The sequence below is a fragment of the Drosophila eugracilis genome, unplaced genomic scaffold (genome assembly GCF_018153835.1).
Source record: "Drosophila eugracilis isolate 14026-0451.02 unplaced genomic scaffold, ASM1815383v1 contig_1438, whole genome shotgun sequence".
Lineage (NCBI taxonomy): Eukaryota > Metazoa > Arthropoda > Insecta > Diptera > Drosophilidae > Drosophila > Drosophila eugracilis.
In genome coordinates this window covers 66,148-82,532 of record NW_024572246.1, presented here as the reverse complement: position 1 = coordinate 82,532, position 16,385 = coordinate 66,148, and the positions used below count along the sequence as shown (strand labels likewise).

Genomic DNA, 16,385 nt, shown 5'->3' with positions numbered 1-16,385 from the left:
AAGGGCCTCCGGTGGCGACGCTGAAAGTGAAACCGAGGCTGTTGTCGCGGCTTTTGGTCGCTCGCCGTCCGCAATTATCCTTATAATGCAATGAAAGCAACGCTGCGAGAAAGGATGCCCCTCGGGGTTTTATGCTCGATTTGGACAGTTTATGACTTTGTTTGTGCCAGGAGGATATGCCCAAGGAACTGTCTCCGTCGCGCCGAATGCGAATCCGACGCGGTCCTCCGTTCCTACGTATCCCGTCCTCGGACTCGGCTATTGTTCGCAAATTTTATTACTGGCGCTATCGGATTTGCTCCTTCTGGGAATTCGCTAAAAATGGACTGGGACAAAGGAAAAGTCATGACAGGATAACCATGTGGAAATGTGGCTATGTCTGTGGTACAGTTGAGGTTCTTAGCTTAGAATAAATATAAAGTTCGTAAATTTAAAACAAATTACCATGTCATATTAAAAATATTTACATAAATTTAATTAATTTTGAAGCTATTTGGCTGGCTAATTATGTTTATCTTACTAATATTTAATTTTATAATAAATGTTTGAATTCTCACATCAAAAGGCAAGTTTTAATTTCATTGCTTACTTGCTTAAGACATTTCAACTTTCTTAATATAAATACCTTTACATATACATACAATTATAAGATGCATAAATGCAGGTATAGATTAATCTAACATATTGGTAATAAAATTCTTAGATAATAATATATAAAAATGAATATATATTTCAACTAATTTAATATTGTTATATATCGGATGAAACATCAATTATTTTCAAACTTAATCAAATTAAGACAAAAAACTTAAAAAAACAAAGGTAACGAAAAGTAAGAATGGTTTCGCGTCATGGTTTTCCCCAGTACAGCCCGTAATCCACCTTTTAAAACGCGCCCATTTGAGCGGGCCAAGGAGCGAGATCAATAAAAATTACAGAACTGGGCAAAACCCGATCAACATTCGTTCATGTAGAGCGCTTCTTGAATTTCTGGATTTTCCAAAATTTATATCAAAGAAAATAATGGCAACAAGTTGCCTGCCGGCGCCCAGCCAGAGTTGCCTGTGCAGTGCCTACCTATATAGTGCGACCGAAAAGGAGATACGGACGGGGAAGGTCGGCGACCAGGTAGCTATATAAACACAGGCAGCTGGTCTCGGTTTTACGATCCGCGGGTGTTCGCGGAAAATCGCGAATCTTGCTTTATGACAGGCATGTGTGAGTATGTGCCATAAAGTGCTTTTTAAATTCATAAGATTTTCGGGAAAACCAGATACTATTTTCGTTCATCCTAGAAAGAGACACATTTCCTACAAATCGGTTAATACACTCGTATGTAGTTAGTCACAGCTTACTCTATTAGAGTAGTGCTTATATTTTCCCATAATGATAAAACTTAAAGCGACAACATCGAAGGTGCACCGTTCTAAAAGTAATCTCGAGGCTTAACAAATTTCAATGCACTTTATAGTGATAAGAATAAAAAATGGGAAAGTTAAGTATTCCGTAGGCAGGAAATAAATCTTTGTAACTAAACAAATGGTCTGCATTAGTTGATACAACGATTTGCTGACGATTCTTTGAAAAAGAATGTGCAAATGTTTGATATGCCAGACTCTTTGGCATAGCATAGAAATTGAAAATATCTTATCGAATATTATTGTTTAAATGTCCAATCTTTAAGAGGTAATCGTTGACTTGATTACCGCCAAGAGAAACATTTTGCTTTTCGATTAGTACAGTTTTTAGCTATGCCAAATTTGTTCAGTAAAGACTTAATTGCTGGCTCGGAATTTAAAAATAGGATAGTAACTTTCCCTGGAATACGTTCAAGCCCAAAAGGCCTTAAGCTGCTCTAGAGGGAAGTTCCTGGGCTTTAGGGGAACTCCTTCTCCAGAAGCAACCAAGGCGAAGAGCGTATTGCCGGGAAAGTTTTGACTTTAATAGGGTATCACTACAGAAGGCACTGAAATCCGATTTGCCTGCTGACTAGGCTAGTACATTAAACTTGGCTAAAAACAATTTACATGGTTCTTAAGAGTAGGCCTAACTTACTACGCGTAGATATCTACAATCACTTGGTATTTGTACAATCAGGAACAACAGTGGTTAACCTAAAGCTAATAAAACGCTGTGGGACGCCGCTTGTCCAGGCTAATTGAAGCAGTAGGCGAACTGCGAGTTGCCTGCGGCGTTACGATGGGGATTATACGCTTGCATTATCGTATCCATCGTGCATTGATATTGGTTCGATTCGGCCATGGCCACTCCCATTCCGAGGGGCGGCTGAGGGCCCTGTGGGGGCGAAAGTTTGCCGAACTTGGCAAAGGCTGTACCCCGATTTCCATTGCCAGCCAAAGCTCTTAGTCCAGTGCTCATGTCGTCACTGCTGCCATCGTCGCAGCTCTTGTCCAGACCCTTCAATGGCTCCAAGATCTAACAGGAAAATATAATAATTATTAGTACACTTATTCCATAATACGGTAAGATATGATAACATATTCATGACAAGCTGTTGTAAAAGCAGTTTAACTATTAAGTGGTATTGAATTTGTATTAGCATCAAAAGTCAAGGTGGTAAGTTGAACTCTTGGCTGACCTGTAGCGTCGTCTTCTTGATCGTTCCGTCGTCCATGTCGTCGGCCGCCTCCGTCTCGCCAACGGCGGTGGCGCAGGGTCCGCCAATGCCGATGCCGCACAGACTGGGACTCTCGTCATTCTTGGGTGTTAATGGCTCGTAGACCTCGGAGCCCGGCGAGGCAGCGCCGCGTGGCACGGCGGATGCAGTGGCGCCAGACATTGCCGATCGCATGTAGTAAGAGCTGTTGAAGTTGTAGTCAGCCTCCGGTTCGTCCTTGACCAGGATGCGGCAGGCGCTGGCTGGCTTCTGCTGGAAGTCAAAGTGATGATACTGCTGTTGCGGAGCCTGCTGCTGCTGCTGCTGCATCTGGAGCGTCATATGATTACTCTGGTGGTGCAGCTGCTGCTGATGATGATGAACCTGCTGTTGCTGGAAGAACTGGCCACCATTGGCGGATCCTGGTACTCCCCCCGCAGGATACTGTGCTTGCACATGGCGATTGGCCTGGCCGTGACTGTTGCCTCCATTGTAGTTGTAGTAGGCGTTGAAGGACTCGCCATAGTGCTCTACCATGTGGGCGGTTGGCGTCGAGGGCGTGGGCGATGGGGTCAAGGCATTCGGCGTGGCTCCTCCACCCAAGCTCAGGGTCTGTAAGCTGGGGGGATCGCCATCGCTCTGTTTTAGACCCGGCGAGAGAGGCATTCCCTCGTACGACTGATCCTTGTGCTGATCTGATTGGATTTTGTGACGACGCCGACGATTCTTGAACCAGATCTTCACCTGGGCAGTGCCCAGAGCCAGTTTAGCTGAAAGATCCGCCAATCTGGGAGCCGTGAGGTATCGTCCCTGCAGAAAGTGCTGCTCCAGCTCTGCGATCTGGGAGCTGGTAAAGGTGGTGCGAGTGCGACGGGGTCGTCGCATCACCAGAGAGTCAGGCAACTCCTCTGGGGGATACATATCTGATAAGGCGGTGGTGGACAATGTTTACTTCAGACTCACCTGGCTTGGGCATCTGGTTCGGCAGATACGGACGTATGTAATTGTAGTTTATGGCACCCGTTCGTTCATCAAAAAGCTGCAAAGAATCAGAGAGTGAACTATCTTTATATAAAAACATGAAAAGACGACTGGCATCGATGGCCAAAGTTTGTAAAACTCTTTCCCATAAGTTAATTACGAAATCTACACAATCACAATAATTACGAAATTTATATAGTTTTCTGACCTATTGAAACTGGAAGATCTATTGACTGCTGAAATTTATAAATATAAGGATGAGGGTAAACTTTTAAACTTTTTGCTTAAAATATTTTTGGTATGATACTAATCATTTTAATATTTTAAACGAAGAAACCCTTTATTATTAGACAAAAGAAAAATGGCTCAGAGTTCCAACCTAGAATCCTTTCTTAAATTAAAACGCACAACTTAATATGCTTAAGCTAAGTTAATCTTCCTATTAGACATAGTAACCAAAGATCCTTGAAACTAAGACACTATTTTCAGTGTATATATGTATGATCCTTACACACATTTTTACTCGTCATTTATCCCAATATCTATTTGGTCGAAGCTTCTTGTTAGTTAGACTAACTAAAAAGCGTTCAGTTTTGTAAAAGATTCTAAACTAATTAAATTAAGTAAAAATGAAATAGATCATATTTTATCTTAGAAAAACCTTTAAAGGGGTAAAAAATCGGACTTCGATTCTAGCAGTTCACCATACATAGTCTGTACTGTACTCCCCAGCGATATTGCCCACTTTCCACTCACCAGATCGAAGGGATTCCGGAATTGTGGCGGCAGCTGGAGCTGCGGATGCTGATGATGTGGGTGCGGATGCGGATGCGGATGAGAGTGGGGATGTGTGTGCGTGTGTGGCAGCGGATGGTGGTAAAAGTTTTGATCTGGCGGCGGTTGCGCCATTTTCCCCAAACACTCCGCCGCTTTGTTTTCAGGGATTTTCTAGCACCGCGCTGCGAAATTGCAATTGGATCGCGGGAAAATATTTTGTTTTCTTTGGTAACCGGTTACGTTCGAGACGCTCGCGAACTTATTTCGCCAACATTTTGCGATTTTGCGATCCACTTGCTTCGCATCTGCATAGTGCCGTTATTTAGGGATGGGGCTGAGTAAGTAGCGATGGAAGAATAAAGACTGGAACGTTGAGTTAGTTATTACTAATTATCTAATGAAGAACAAGCCGTTTTTAGAAGTTGTGCATTATATTTATTTCGTTAATTTTGGGTTTTAAGCCATTGCCATTTATTCACGAGTTATTAATGGAACAATCTGGCAACGCCGTGGAAACTGTAGTCTCAGAGAGTTTCGGGAGATGGCGCCAGTGTATAAGAAAATAGCGCCCCTTTTGAAAATCTTTAAGAATTTTGTTGTATACAGACAAAAGGTAAATGATTTTTGGCGGTATTTTTGAAATACCTTTTGCCCAAAATTATACCCTTTTATATATCGATTTCGAGTTTTGCTTTTATTTAAAGGGTTACAAATGATGTCAAAAGTTAAACAAAAACATTTCCAATTACATAGAAAGCATTATAAACCAGATATCGTTTCATATAACAGGGGATTTATTCGTAAAGACGTCAGAGGTAGAATTCAATTTATTAAATTATAATATAGCAAATATTAAATGATAATAAGCTTATTAAACTCCTAATAATGAATTAAGATCGTAATAAATCATTTATCTTCTTGTTTCAAGCAACTTAGATTTCAAAATGTATCAAGATGTTTCGTAATATTAAACTTAAAGCAAAAATGATTGAATAAATCTGCATCAATTTGATGCACTATATACTTGGTCTTACTGATAAATAAACAACAGAATGCTGTAAGCATTAAATTCAATTGTCACCTTTTATGCATAAACAAATACGTTATTACTGTATAGATGAAAGAAACATTTTTCTGTCGTTTTTTACTTTTTAGGATATAGATTTCAATGCATTTGCTTTAAAGTAGCAAAAAGTAGCAAAACTCTTCCTGTTATGTATTTATGTTATTTGTACAATAGAATACTCAACGTATTAAAGCCACTAAAATGGCTGATTAACATTAAAAAAAAGAGGTTATTTGTTATACAAAAAAGAAAAAACAAATTGTATCACTTTGATTTTAAAAAGTCGCTAAAAGCTCAAAATGAATGCAGACATTACGTTTTAAAATGTTTTTATATATACAGTAAGTAGCCCAACATGTTTAATTAACTCACATGGTGTATGAGTTACATATAAATAGCTCTTTTGTTTATTTATCAAATTCATAGAACACACATATATTTATCCCATTGATGAGTATTTTTGAAACAAAGTTAGAGGTCATTTTCTATTTAGCTCTAGGCTTGACGTGGATCATCACTTTTAAGACGTCCTCCAGATCCATCTTTGCTGTTTCGAAAGCTTGTACAGCCTCCTCGATATCAAAATGGTGGCTCATAAGACGCTTCAGATTCAGTTTTCCTGAGGCTACCAAGGAAAGGGCTTGGGCATAGCTGAAAGGAAAGATCGGTAAACATGTAGATTTTTGGCTGATTCAACTTACTCTTCGCTGCTGATTCTAGCATTAGATGCAGGGTTCGAGATGGCTAGAACTCCACCCGACTCAAGAACCTGGAAGGGAAATTAGGAAAAACTAGGTTTAGTTAACAAGTTGCTCTTCTCATCCTTTTTAGCCATGTCTGCAGATTCTAGCTTCGTACTACAAGATTTTATACCTCTGAGGTCAATAACGTCTCCAGTCCAATGTAACTGGTCCTGATATAAGCACTTGCTAAATCTCCAAATGCTTCGCGGACGTGCTCCACCACTTCCGTGTCGGACTGTTCCGACTTCTCCAGAAGAGTGTGTGTGGCGCCCAGCTCCTTGGCCAATTCCAGGCGGTGCTGCTTCATGTCTGTCACTAGGATCTGAGAGACCCCCATGGCTTGGGCGACCTGAAAGGTTAGAGAAGTTATAAATTGCTGTGATATTTTTCTAGTCTTACAGTCCTCTATGAATTTATTTGTTAGAAATTTGATTCGTTTTTATATAAGATTCCTTATATTAAGATTTCTTTTTATGTAGAGAGAAGTTGTCCCATTTTTATAACCCAAACATGCATATTTCCAAAACTTACCATCAACGTGACTAGGCCCAAGGGTTGTGCTCCACAAATGACAAGTTTTGAGCACGGCTGGAGCCTTCCCAAGCTGCAGGATGACACTGCCGTTGCTACCAGGTTGACCAGAGCGCCCTCTTCCATGGTGACGTGATTAGGCAGTTTCAAGCAGTAGTCCGCCGGGTGTTTGAAATAGCGGGTGAGGGTGCCATCGGTGGGGGCGAAGGCGCAGAAGACATTTTCAGGGCAATTGCAAAACTTACCCTCCTTGCAGCGATCGCTGTAGTGGCAGGGGAAGCCCGCTTTGATAGCCACGCGGTCGCCAACGCTCAGGCCAGACACCTTCTGGCCCCGCTTTACCACCACACCGGAGGACTCGTAGCCAATTACCATGGGCTTGATAACATTTTTATCCCTGAGTGAAATAGTACAACCTCAGTCGAGCATATGGTGTTTTTTCTAGCTATGTTCATAATGCCGGCATAGCTATGTATCATTGACAGAGGGTTCTCGTTAAAAGGAATCGGAAAATTTGTAAAATAAAAAAATATATTAAAACTGAAGGACTGTGAAGGGTTCTCATTTGTTCCATATTATGGGCGTCATAATCGATCTAGAGAATCAACAATTCGTGCTGATATCGCCCAATTTCGCTCTAAATTTACTTTGTTGGACAACTGTAAGTTGGCCACCCAGATCATGCTATTTAACTCCCCTTGATTATTATTTGTGGGGATATGTAAAGTCTTTGGTCTATGTAGACAAGTCGAAGACGATTTAAGCCTTACAGGATAACATAAAACGCGTGATTCGCGGAATGCAGGCAGAAATGCTCGAAAAAGTGACGCAAAAATGAACATTCCGAATGGCGCACTGGAAACGGAGCCGCGAACAACATTTAAATGAAGTTATTTTTAAAACGTAAATGCCAAAGCCAATTTATGGATTCCAATAATAATTTATATTTTATGATGCAAAATTCGAGTGCTTTATTCGATTTAAAGAAAAAAAGAGATTAAGGAATCACCCGTTACGTTTGAAATTCTTTCTAGATCATTTCCAACGAATATTGGAAAATGATTTTAATATTTTAACCCTTTATGACATTGGTATTGTATACTTACTTTGAGTATATATTAAATAAAATAGGATTAGGTCTTCCATAAACGAAATAGTGTAAATCAGATTTTCCCACTGCAACAGTGTCTATTGCTAGAAGGACATCTAGAAGGAATAAATTAGAAGAAGAATGTAGAATACAAATTAAAAAGAAGAAAGTCCATAGTCCCCATGAGATATCTATCTTTGCGTTTACTAAATTGTAGGTATTAACGAAAAAATAATCTGTAAGCTTGAACCAAAACGTGAATCTTAAAGCGATATACGTCACAATTTTTCGTGGCTTGTGGACCTTAGAGTGGGTGTGGACGGATTATGTAACCCAAGATCTGCAGGCTTAATCCCTAATCAATCTCTTATAAATCCTGTGATCTAAGCGATCATACGGCTATTGATCCTTATCAACGAAACTTTAGTCGGACACACCATGAATCATAAAACAAATCAAATCAGAAGATTACTTAAGATTTTATCAAAAAGTGAAGGTTCTTAGGCCTCAAGCGGTAAGTGATTTCAATGCCACTCAAGGGCAGTAGTGGTATCAAATTAAATGTATTTATTAGCAGATACTGAAAGCCGCTCCTTGTCTGAGATGCAGGGAGATCCTTTAAAATTTTCTTGTAAATGAAACATTGCTTACCAAAATCATCTACCTCAGGAATCGGCCGTTGTTCCTAATAAAGCGGTTAACGTTGCTAAATAATCAAGAGCGCTGATTTGTTCACCAATTTGTTCTTACCAATCGCAGGCCATTAAGGTACAGCACAACCGTGAGATTATCCTCTTCCATTTCTAGCCTTTGATTGAAAAAAATTGGCACTCTAACAACCGATCGCTTTAGCAGTTGATTCGCTACTGATTAATATTTCAAATGACATAGTGCCTTTGCTGTTATCTATCGGCTATCTATCTATCAGCTATCACTGTGCAAAGATAGCTAATTAATCGGAACATGGTTTACGGCCAATGTTAACACTACAGCTGTAATTGTTTATATTTACGAGTGTATTACAGGCTTGTTGAATCAATTCTTACATAACTGACATTATCTTAATCGGGAATCTATAAATTCTAGCTGTTATATGAAGAGCTTTGCACAAATACTGCATCTCTTGGCAGAATTCAAGACTCCAGTATTTTAAAAAGAAGTCCCGCCAGTCAGTTGACCTTTAAGCGAGTGTCAGAAGGCCTTAAGTGAAATATTTTTTAATGACATTTACCGAATAATTGTCGTGTTTGCTTTTGGGATCTGGCATGAGCTTGTTGCTGTTGGCCTGGCTTTGTCGCTCCTGCCGCTGCCAACTGGCAACAAAAGTCAATTCAGAGACACTCCAGTCGACGGCGGATTCGGATTCGGAGTCGGAGTGCAGCCAAAAGGCAAACAAAATACGCGCACATAGTCAAAGCCAAAGAGTACACAGCAAAGGCACAGTGGTTGCTTTGATAACCAATTCGCGCTCATGAAAATTATAATTTTGAATTTAAGATAATGTTGGCAAATATGCCAGAAGCTAACTTAGACCAAGCAGTTTTTGGAACACATTTAATACTTCTGCAGATCTTTTACTTTATGAAGTTATTGTTTAAATAGGCATAACAACTTCTAGATCTCCGCCACTTAGAAAAATATATTAAAAATATTTAATTTCATCTAAAATTATCCTGATTAAAAAATAATTACATATATTATCCCTATTAAAAATATGTAGGTAAAAGAATAATAAGTCTTAAGTACTGCTTAGCCCTCAGTAATGAGCTGAATGTTATCATACGATGGAAAGAGAGATTTCACAATACAACGAAGCTTTGTTGGTTTTGAAAATCGTAATGAAAGGAAGTGCGATGCACCACTGTGCAGGACTGGGCCACAAATTCACACGCAGTGTGTGACAAAGGACGTTGTTCCCCTCCCCGCTCGGCAGCCCGCCTGCTGAATACCCTCCGTGTGTGCCGCTGCCGAAGCGAAACACCCAAAGAGTCACTGACAGAAACAGGATTCGGGTAATAAATTACAAAATTTGACATTTTCTGTTTTGGATCCGCTTGCGTACGGCAGCCCTCTCTCGCTTTCTCTCGCACGCCGTCTAGCCGTCTCTTTCGTTTGGTTTCGGTGTGTGTCCAGTTTGGTCGAGCCAAGTCGACCGTTGCATAAAGCAGCCAGGACCAGGCAGGACCCGGCAGGACCTAGACCTGGACCTGGATCCAAAAAGGCATCGACGCAACGACGGTCATAATGACGCTGCCGGAATGCAACTGAAGCCAGGGATAACCCACAACCGGAGGGGAAGAGCAATGGAATAGAAGCGCCCTATGCGGTCCACAGATAGTTAACTGGAAATTTATTATTTTACACAATTTACAATTATCTGATTCGAATGTGCACTCAGAGATGGGAATTCTGGAAGATGTGAGATGGGGAGTACGGAAAACGGAGTAAGGACTTCGGACTTTGAACCTCGGACGACAGATGCAGCTGCCCTCCCACGGGAACGGCCTCATTTCGGCAGAAGTCACCGAAACGATTTAAGATGTGATTTAATTTTCCAGAAACTGTGGCTATCGTTTTCGTTGCTCTTAAGGGGAATTTCTTCGCCAGACAGACAGCGTCGTCATCAATCATTTCCCATAGTTAAGCCGGGTTAACCTCGACGGGTATTAGGGGGAACTTTTGCCCGGGGGGTGATCAGAAGTCGGGCTGGGAATTATGGAAATTAAATGCGAAAAGACGGGGGCGAAGTTTCCGGGGCAGGCGAAAGTTTTCAATTAAACGAGTGTTTATACAACAAGTGAAATAATTTTAAACTGTTTTAACTTAAATCGTTGTCATATTTAAATAACAAATAACGCCTTGTTTTTTATTATATATTTATTATATTCCGTACTAAATATTTGACTAATTGTTGTTAAAATAGGTTGTCTGTCTAAACTACTATAAGGCTCTTTCTGTTTCAATACGTATTCGGCTGAAGCCTCTACATCTTTCAATTAATCAACTAAAATTGTTTTTTATTCATATAAGACTTATAGGCAAGAAGTCTTAGTTATCCAATAAATAAGTGAAGCCTAATCACATCAGCTATTGCTTTTAAAAACTTTCTGATATAATAATTTATTTATTTATTGATGCTTACAATTAGTTTTAAACTAAGAGCTAAGATTGGGTTAAGAGGCATAGCAGCTAACGCCTTTGGCTCGACTGACATGAGTATAAACAAAGGAAATACTCTGAAAAAAGTAAAAGTAAAGTAACTAAGGAGATATTTTAAACATATTTAATAAAAATGGTGCAGTCAATGAAACCATATAAATAAATTTAAATTATTTAATTGCATTAAAAGCATATTTAGATCTTTTAATATACGGTATCGTAAATAATTAGCTATATTAAAAAGAATAAAAAGGATAATTCCTCCTTCTTAAAGTATAAATTCCATTACCTCCTATATGGTAATCCTTATTTCCCCCAAGAAACTTCTTACAAAAACTTACCTTAAAGGAAAATGAAGGACTATCCACAAGCAGCTAGGTTAAAGTTCCTTAAATTCCCCGAGTACTGCCCCTTAAATTTCCCGCTCAATTTCCCAGCATGGCTGAACAAGGACTCACAAGAACTCAAAATAAATCCCACCCAACGCAACGCTTTCCACCCCCTTTTCGGGTGCCTTTTCGCGCATGCGCCCATGCTCCTGGGCGAAAAGAGACAGCACTATTAGATGTTGGGATCGCTGAAATTTCCAGAGCGCACAGGATATTCCAGCGGCTGGTTGTTGCTTTTGTTCGCCGGCAGCGGAAAGTAGCGCGCCATGCCATAAATCACAAATGGCTCGCATTCCTCCCTTTCCACCCCGCTGCTGACCTTCCCCTTGGTTCCCTTCCACGAATCCCTAATCGTTTTCGCCAAATGGCGGCACAAATTTAAATTTGAATTTGAATTTGAATTTGAGTTTGGGATGTCTTTTAGTTTTCCCGCTGATTCTTTCGCTGGCGCTTTGTTTTTGCAACTGACCGCTTATCTTGGGGGGCGGGCGTTGCCCAATGGGCGCCGCAGGGGCCTAAAGGGCAACAACAACAGACAGCAAAACAAATCAATTGAGACGAGAAGGAGAGTGCATTGATAATCCAGTAAACAATTTAAATACGGGCTGAAACCCAACACACACTTCCAGAAGCAGATACAAACACAGATACTGTTGAGGCGACAAAGTAAACAACCGAAGGCAATACACGATCCAGAATGTCGATGACTTCTTCAGCAAATACACTGTGAGAAAAATATTTGAATTTATATGAAAACAATTCGTGAAATATATTAATGCCAAAACTAGTTGAAATGCATTGTATGGATTTCATAAACAAAGTTTTTAGTCATTTGGTAAATAAAAATATTAGTTTTAAGTTATATTATTATAAGTTCTTCGTCACTTTTTTATCATAGTAGGTTGGGTACTAAACCCAAATGTTGCCATAAACTTATCTTAATCCAAAAACCCATTTTTATTTCAGCACTAACATGCCCGTTTTATCTTTGACTTACAAATAATTGTTAACATTTACACCAGAGTATAAAATAAAAATCAAATCTGAATTTCTGCAAGTGTACCCATTACCTCGCGCAGACAAGCCAATCAATCATAATGATATCTACCTGCCTTATTCTCGCAGTGCACAATTTTCGGGACTCTTCGAGTAGATAACGAGCCCTCGGCGTCGGCGCAGAAAAAGCAACACAAAGAAACTGAAAATGAGAAAAAGGCACACGGATCCGTCGAAAGAAGAGATTCGGGATTTCGGACTGAGCGCAGTTGCGTCTGACGGCTCAGAGAGTGAGGAAGTCCGTAAAGTGGAGTGAAGCACAGTGAACCTATAGAACAGAGATAATCGAAAACAGGGAGAATCAAAGAAATCATTGAATCGTGTAATTTAACAAATTAGTATAAATAAATAAAAATAATATACTAATAAATCGTAAAAATAATCAAGATCAAGATAATAAAGATCGCACACCTCCAAAAGTGAATTCGAAACAATTGCCATTTGAAAGTTTCAAATTGAAACAGTTAGTTTATTGAATAATAAGCATATTCACTCCAATCTTGGAATAACAACTATTGATGTTTTGACGTTAATCTTTGATTTAGGCGGAACTTAGTTTAAATTTAACCAATCAAATCAAATATGTACACGTATTGGGAGTTAAAAGTGTTCTCCTTATAATCTTCAACCTAAAGTGACTCTTCCTTTTCAATATTCTTTTCTTACAGATCAGCCATGGCGTGTCAGAGGCTGTTCATCGGCCTATTCTTGGTCCTGACGATCACTTTGGAGTCAATCCTTGGAGCCCCAGTGATAAGTCAGATCAGTAAGGATGTGGTGGCTAGTGTGGGCGACACCGTCGAGTTCAACTGCACCGTGGAGGAGGTGGGCCAGCTTTCGGTCAGTTGGGCCAAGCGACCTAGCGAGTCCGATACCAACTCGGTCGTGCTGTCCATGCGGAATTTCCTTAGCCTTCCCGATCAGCGTTACAATGTCACGGTCACCGAAGGACCCAAGGCTGGAACTGCCACCTATACCTTCCGCATTCAGAAGATCGAAGTGAGTGACATGGGACCCTACGAGTGCCAGGTGCTTGTTTCGGCCACGGAGAAGTTGACCAAGAAGCTGAGTCTGCAGATCAAGACCCCGCCAGTGATCGCGGAGAACACTCTCAAGAGCACCTTGGTGACGGAGGGACAGAATCTGGAACTGACCTGCCATGCCAATGGATTCCCCAAGCCCACGATCTCGTGGACCCGCGAACATAATGCCGTGATGCCAGCCGGTGGTCATTCCCTCGCGGAGCCCACTCTCCGGATTCGCTCCGTGCATCGGATGGATCGCGGAGGCTACTACTGCATCGCCGAGAACGGAGAGGGTCAGCCGGACAAGCGGTTGATCAGGGTGGAGGTGGAGTTCCGGCCGCAGATTGCCGTCAAGACGCCCAAGATCGCCCAGATGGTGTCCCACACTGCGGAGCTGGAGTGCTCTGTGCAGGGATACCCGGCACCAACTGTAGTTTGGCACCGGAACGGAGTGCCCCTGCAATCGAGTCCGTATAAGGAGGTGGCCAACACCGCCTCCTCCTCGGGAACCACAACCTCTGTGCTGCGGATCGACAGCGTTGGAGAGGATGACTTCGGAGACTATTACTGCAATGCCACGAACAAGTTGGGCCACGCCGATGCCCGACTGCATCTCTTCCCGAGCGTCATCCCAGTGCCCTCCAACTGGTAGTGCCCCGCAATCCCGCAATCCCACATTTCCCGTTCCCACGCAACAAGACTGGATCCCTCGCTTTTTCGGCAATCGCCAGTCCGGATGCGGCCTGTGTTTATATTATTAATGATTCATTCAATTAGCTCCCATTCAGACTACATTATTTTCGGACTCACTTGAGATTGAGTGTCTTATGAATTCTGCTCTGCATCCGTCGGTGTATGTAAAACACATTTATATACTTAAGTAAATAACATTCTCTGATAAAGTTTAATCGGACTTTTCCTATGTAGCTGGGCCTGGCTCATCGCCCAACTGCCACGAGCGAATGATAAGGGCCAAGCTGATTTAATAATTCAATCGCATAGCTTTGCAGGTTGCTTAATTCAGATCTTTGAATATCATATCGAAATTAGAAAACATAAAATATATATTAAGTCTAAGTGCCTAACTTTCCTAGAACTGATGAATAAATCATTCTTTTCAAAACATAAAGGATTGTTTGACTTCAGCTAGCATGTAAGCCTGATGAAAAATACCTTTGCTCAATCCTAAGCTAGATACCTCCCAAGATAAGCCACGATAAACTAGCTTAGATCTCCCCAAGGTCCCACCTGGACAGCCATGTGACCCAACGAGCATGTAACCCAACGGTTAATACTGCCGAAAGTCATTTGCCAAAAAGTTAACTGAGCCCGCTCAAAGTGCCACAACATTTAACTCTTCAATCATGGTTAAAAAATGGCACTCAGTTCACCTCTTGACGTAAACACTCACACATGGCCAACATGGTGAGAACGGTGGCTGGTCTCGAGTTTTCCGAGCTCTGCGCCGAAAACTGAACCCGAAAGTAAGTTGTTCATTGTAATTGAGAAAAATGCGAGGCATTTGTAAGGCGGCCCAACGAGTTGGGTCTGCCACTGGCACAACAACTATTCAAGTGTGTTGTGTGTTGTGTGTTGTGCATGGGGGAATCCCAGGACGGAGTCCCCGAAGGACTCCATTATGGGCAGAGCACATTAGTTTAACTAAATCCCCAACCCGGCTCATCGCTCACTAAAATCAACACTTGCTAATGACTTAATTGTTTCCATTAGAAACCCGTTGCTGGAATACATTTGGTAAATTTTTCATCCTTGCTCTTAGCGTTGTTTTTATGAGTTTTTTTGTTTTTGTATTTTTCGTATTTTTGCACATGTCCTGCTGGCTGTCCTGCACCCCGCACCAAATGAATCCTGGCTAAATGTCTGTCTTTATTGTAATTGGTATTGTTGCTGCTGCTCGCACGCATTCGAGCCAGAAGTCCAGGGACAACACGTGCGTCCTCGTCTGAAACTCCCAGTCTCGAACCACGAGCCTCGAACTCCCATCCTGTCGTCCCTTGGCTAGAACATCATTTCATTGTCTGCCGGAGTCGGAGGCTGAGGCATTGGCGGCAGGAGAAGCCCAACATGGACGGCGACGTGACTTTTATTGATTTTCGGCTTGAAACCTCCCTCGAGAGCGAGAGAGTCGCCAAAAGTCGATTGGAACGCAAGCTGTGAGATTCTGCGGCTCGGTGAGTTTAGGGGTGGAAATCGCGTTGCTGAACGGGGTTTTCCTTTTCCGCTACCCTCCTCTGAAAATGGCAACAGTAAGGCCTGCCTAAGGAGCCCGGCATGAAGGAGAGCTCACTTTCAGTTCCTCCTTCGCCTGAATGGTTTCCAGCAGGATGGAGGAGGATGCTAACTAAGAGTAAACGCCTGCGCAGTGGCTTCCGATGGTCACCTTGGAACCAGTGATGACGGCCTAGATACTTTTTATCATCCTCTAAATACGGTAAAAATTTTAATGTTACTATATAAAAAGTTCATAAAAATAACAAAATTTAAAACTTTATGGAAACTTAAACTTAAGTAACATGTTACTTGAACATAAAACATTTTATTATGTTTAAATCTAAAATATATATCAGAGAAATCACAGCAGACCTTGCCTGTTTATTATTAAGATTTATTAAAATTGGTAAATATTATGTTATTATCAAACTAATTATGGTTTATTGTTACATTTTATAAACTAACTAATCCTCCTTTATTACCTTAAGTTTTAGCTAGTAAATGGAGACCATAAAACTCCCAACACTGTTTTCGACTTGCACTTTTATTGGATGCTGTTGCTGGAACCTGGAAACCGAATCCGCCGACAATCTCTGGCTTCCAAAACGAGCCGCCTCCACAGGCCGGCGCTCATTCGACTGGGATCTTTTGGCCAGGATGCAGTGGCCCAGATACCGCGGCTCCAGCAACCATTTTCCCACTATTTTCCGCAACCTTAA

General features: G+C 41.3%; 3 protein-coding genes across 5 annotated transcripts; 1 reads left to right on the top strand and 2 right to left on the bottom strand.

Annotated features, from left to right (window-relative positions):
- Positions 1–1,337: 1,337 nt before the first annotated feature.
- On the bottom strand, positions 1,338–4,686 carry LOC108116707 (homeotic protein bicoid). 3 transcript variants are annotated; one of them, XM_017228723.2, is made up of 4 exons: positions 4,355–4,686; positions 3,581–3,656; positions 2,600–3,540; positions 1,338–2,436 (listed from the first exon to the last, which is right to left on the bottom strand). In XM_017228723.2, exons 1-4 carry the CDS (start codon positions 4,505–4,507, stop codon positions 2,155–2,157), a joined length of 1,452 nt encoding a protein of 483 aa, XP_017084212.2. In that variant the 5' UTR covers positions 4,508–4,686; the 3' UTR covers positions 1,338–2,154. The 3 variants fall into 3 exon arrangements, with proteins under 3 accessions (XP_017084212.2, XP_017084213.2, XP_017084214.2); XM_017228724.2 differs by having other exon boundaries at positions 2,600–3,525; XM_017228725.2 differs by having other exon boundaries at positions 3,581–3,678; positions 4,355–4,407.
- Positions 4,687–5,825: 1,139 nt separating this feature from the next.
- LOC108116572 (sorbitol dehydrogenase-like) lies at positions 5,826–8,646 on the bottom strand. Its single transcript, XM_017228513.2, has 7 exons — positions 8,556–8,646; positions 8,457–8,490; positions 7,822–7,921; positions 6,716–7,112; positions 6,315–6,533; positions 6,143–6,210; positions 5,826–6,092 (listed from the first exon to the last, which is right to left on the bottom strand). Exons 1-7 carry the CDS (start codon positions 8,604–8,606, stop codon positions 5,927–5,929), a joined length of 1,035 nt encoding a protein of 344 aa, XP_017084002.2. The 5' UTR covers positions 8,607–8,646; the 3' UTR covers positions 5,826–5,926.
- A 3,957-nt stretch (positions 8,647–12,603) lies between these two features.
- LOC108116548 (protein amalgam) lies at positions 12,604–14,563 on the top strand. Its single transcript, XM_017228486.2, has 2 exons — positions 12,604–12,731; positions 13,078–14,563. Exon 2 carries the CDS (start codon positions 13,085–13,087, stop codon positions 14,084–14,086), a length of 1,002 nt encoding a protein of 333 aa, XP_017083975.2. The 5' UTR covers positions 12,604–12,731; positions 13,078–13,084; the 3' UTR covers positions 14,087–14,563.
- The last annotated feature ends 1,822 nt before the right edge of the window (positions 14,564–16,385 follow it).

Coding starts and splice junctions, on each gene's coding strand:
- LOC108116572 (XM_017228513.2), bottom strand. CDS start 8,606: ATGGAAGAGGATAATCTCACGGTTGTGCTGTACCTTAATGGCCTGCGA. Junction 6,534..6,715: donor TGGGCCTAGTCACGTTGATG/GTAAGTTTTGGA, acceptor CTAACCTTTCAG/GTCGCCCAAGCCATGGGGGT. Junction 6,093..6,142: donor GCTAGAATCAGCAGCGAAGA/GTAAGTTGAATC, acceptor CTTTCCTTTCAG/CTATGCCCAAGCCCTTTCCT.
- LOC108116707 (XM_017228723.2), bottom strand. CDS start 4,507: ATGGCGCAACCGCCGCCAGATCAAAACTTTTACCACCATCCGCTGCCA. Junction 3,657..4,354: donor TCCGGAATCCCTTCGATCTG/GTGAGTGGAAAG, acceptor GATTCTTTGCAG/CTTTTTGATGAACGAACGGG. Junction 2,437..2,599: donor TCAAGAAGACGACGCTACAG/GTCAGCCAAGAG, acceptor TTTTCCTGTTAG/ATCTTGGAGCCATTGAAGGG.
- LOC108116548 (XM_017228486.2), top strand. CDS start 13,085: ATGGCGTGTCAGAGGCTGTTCATCGGCCTATTCTTGGTCCTGACGATC.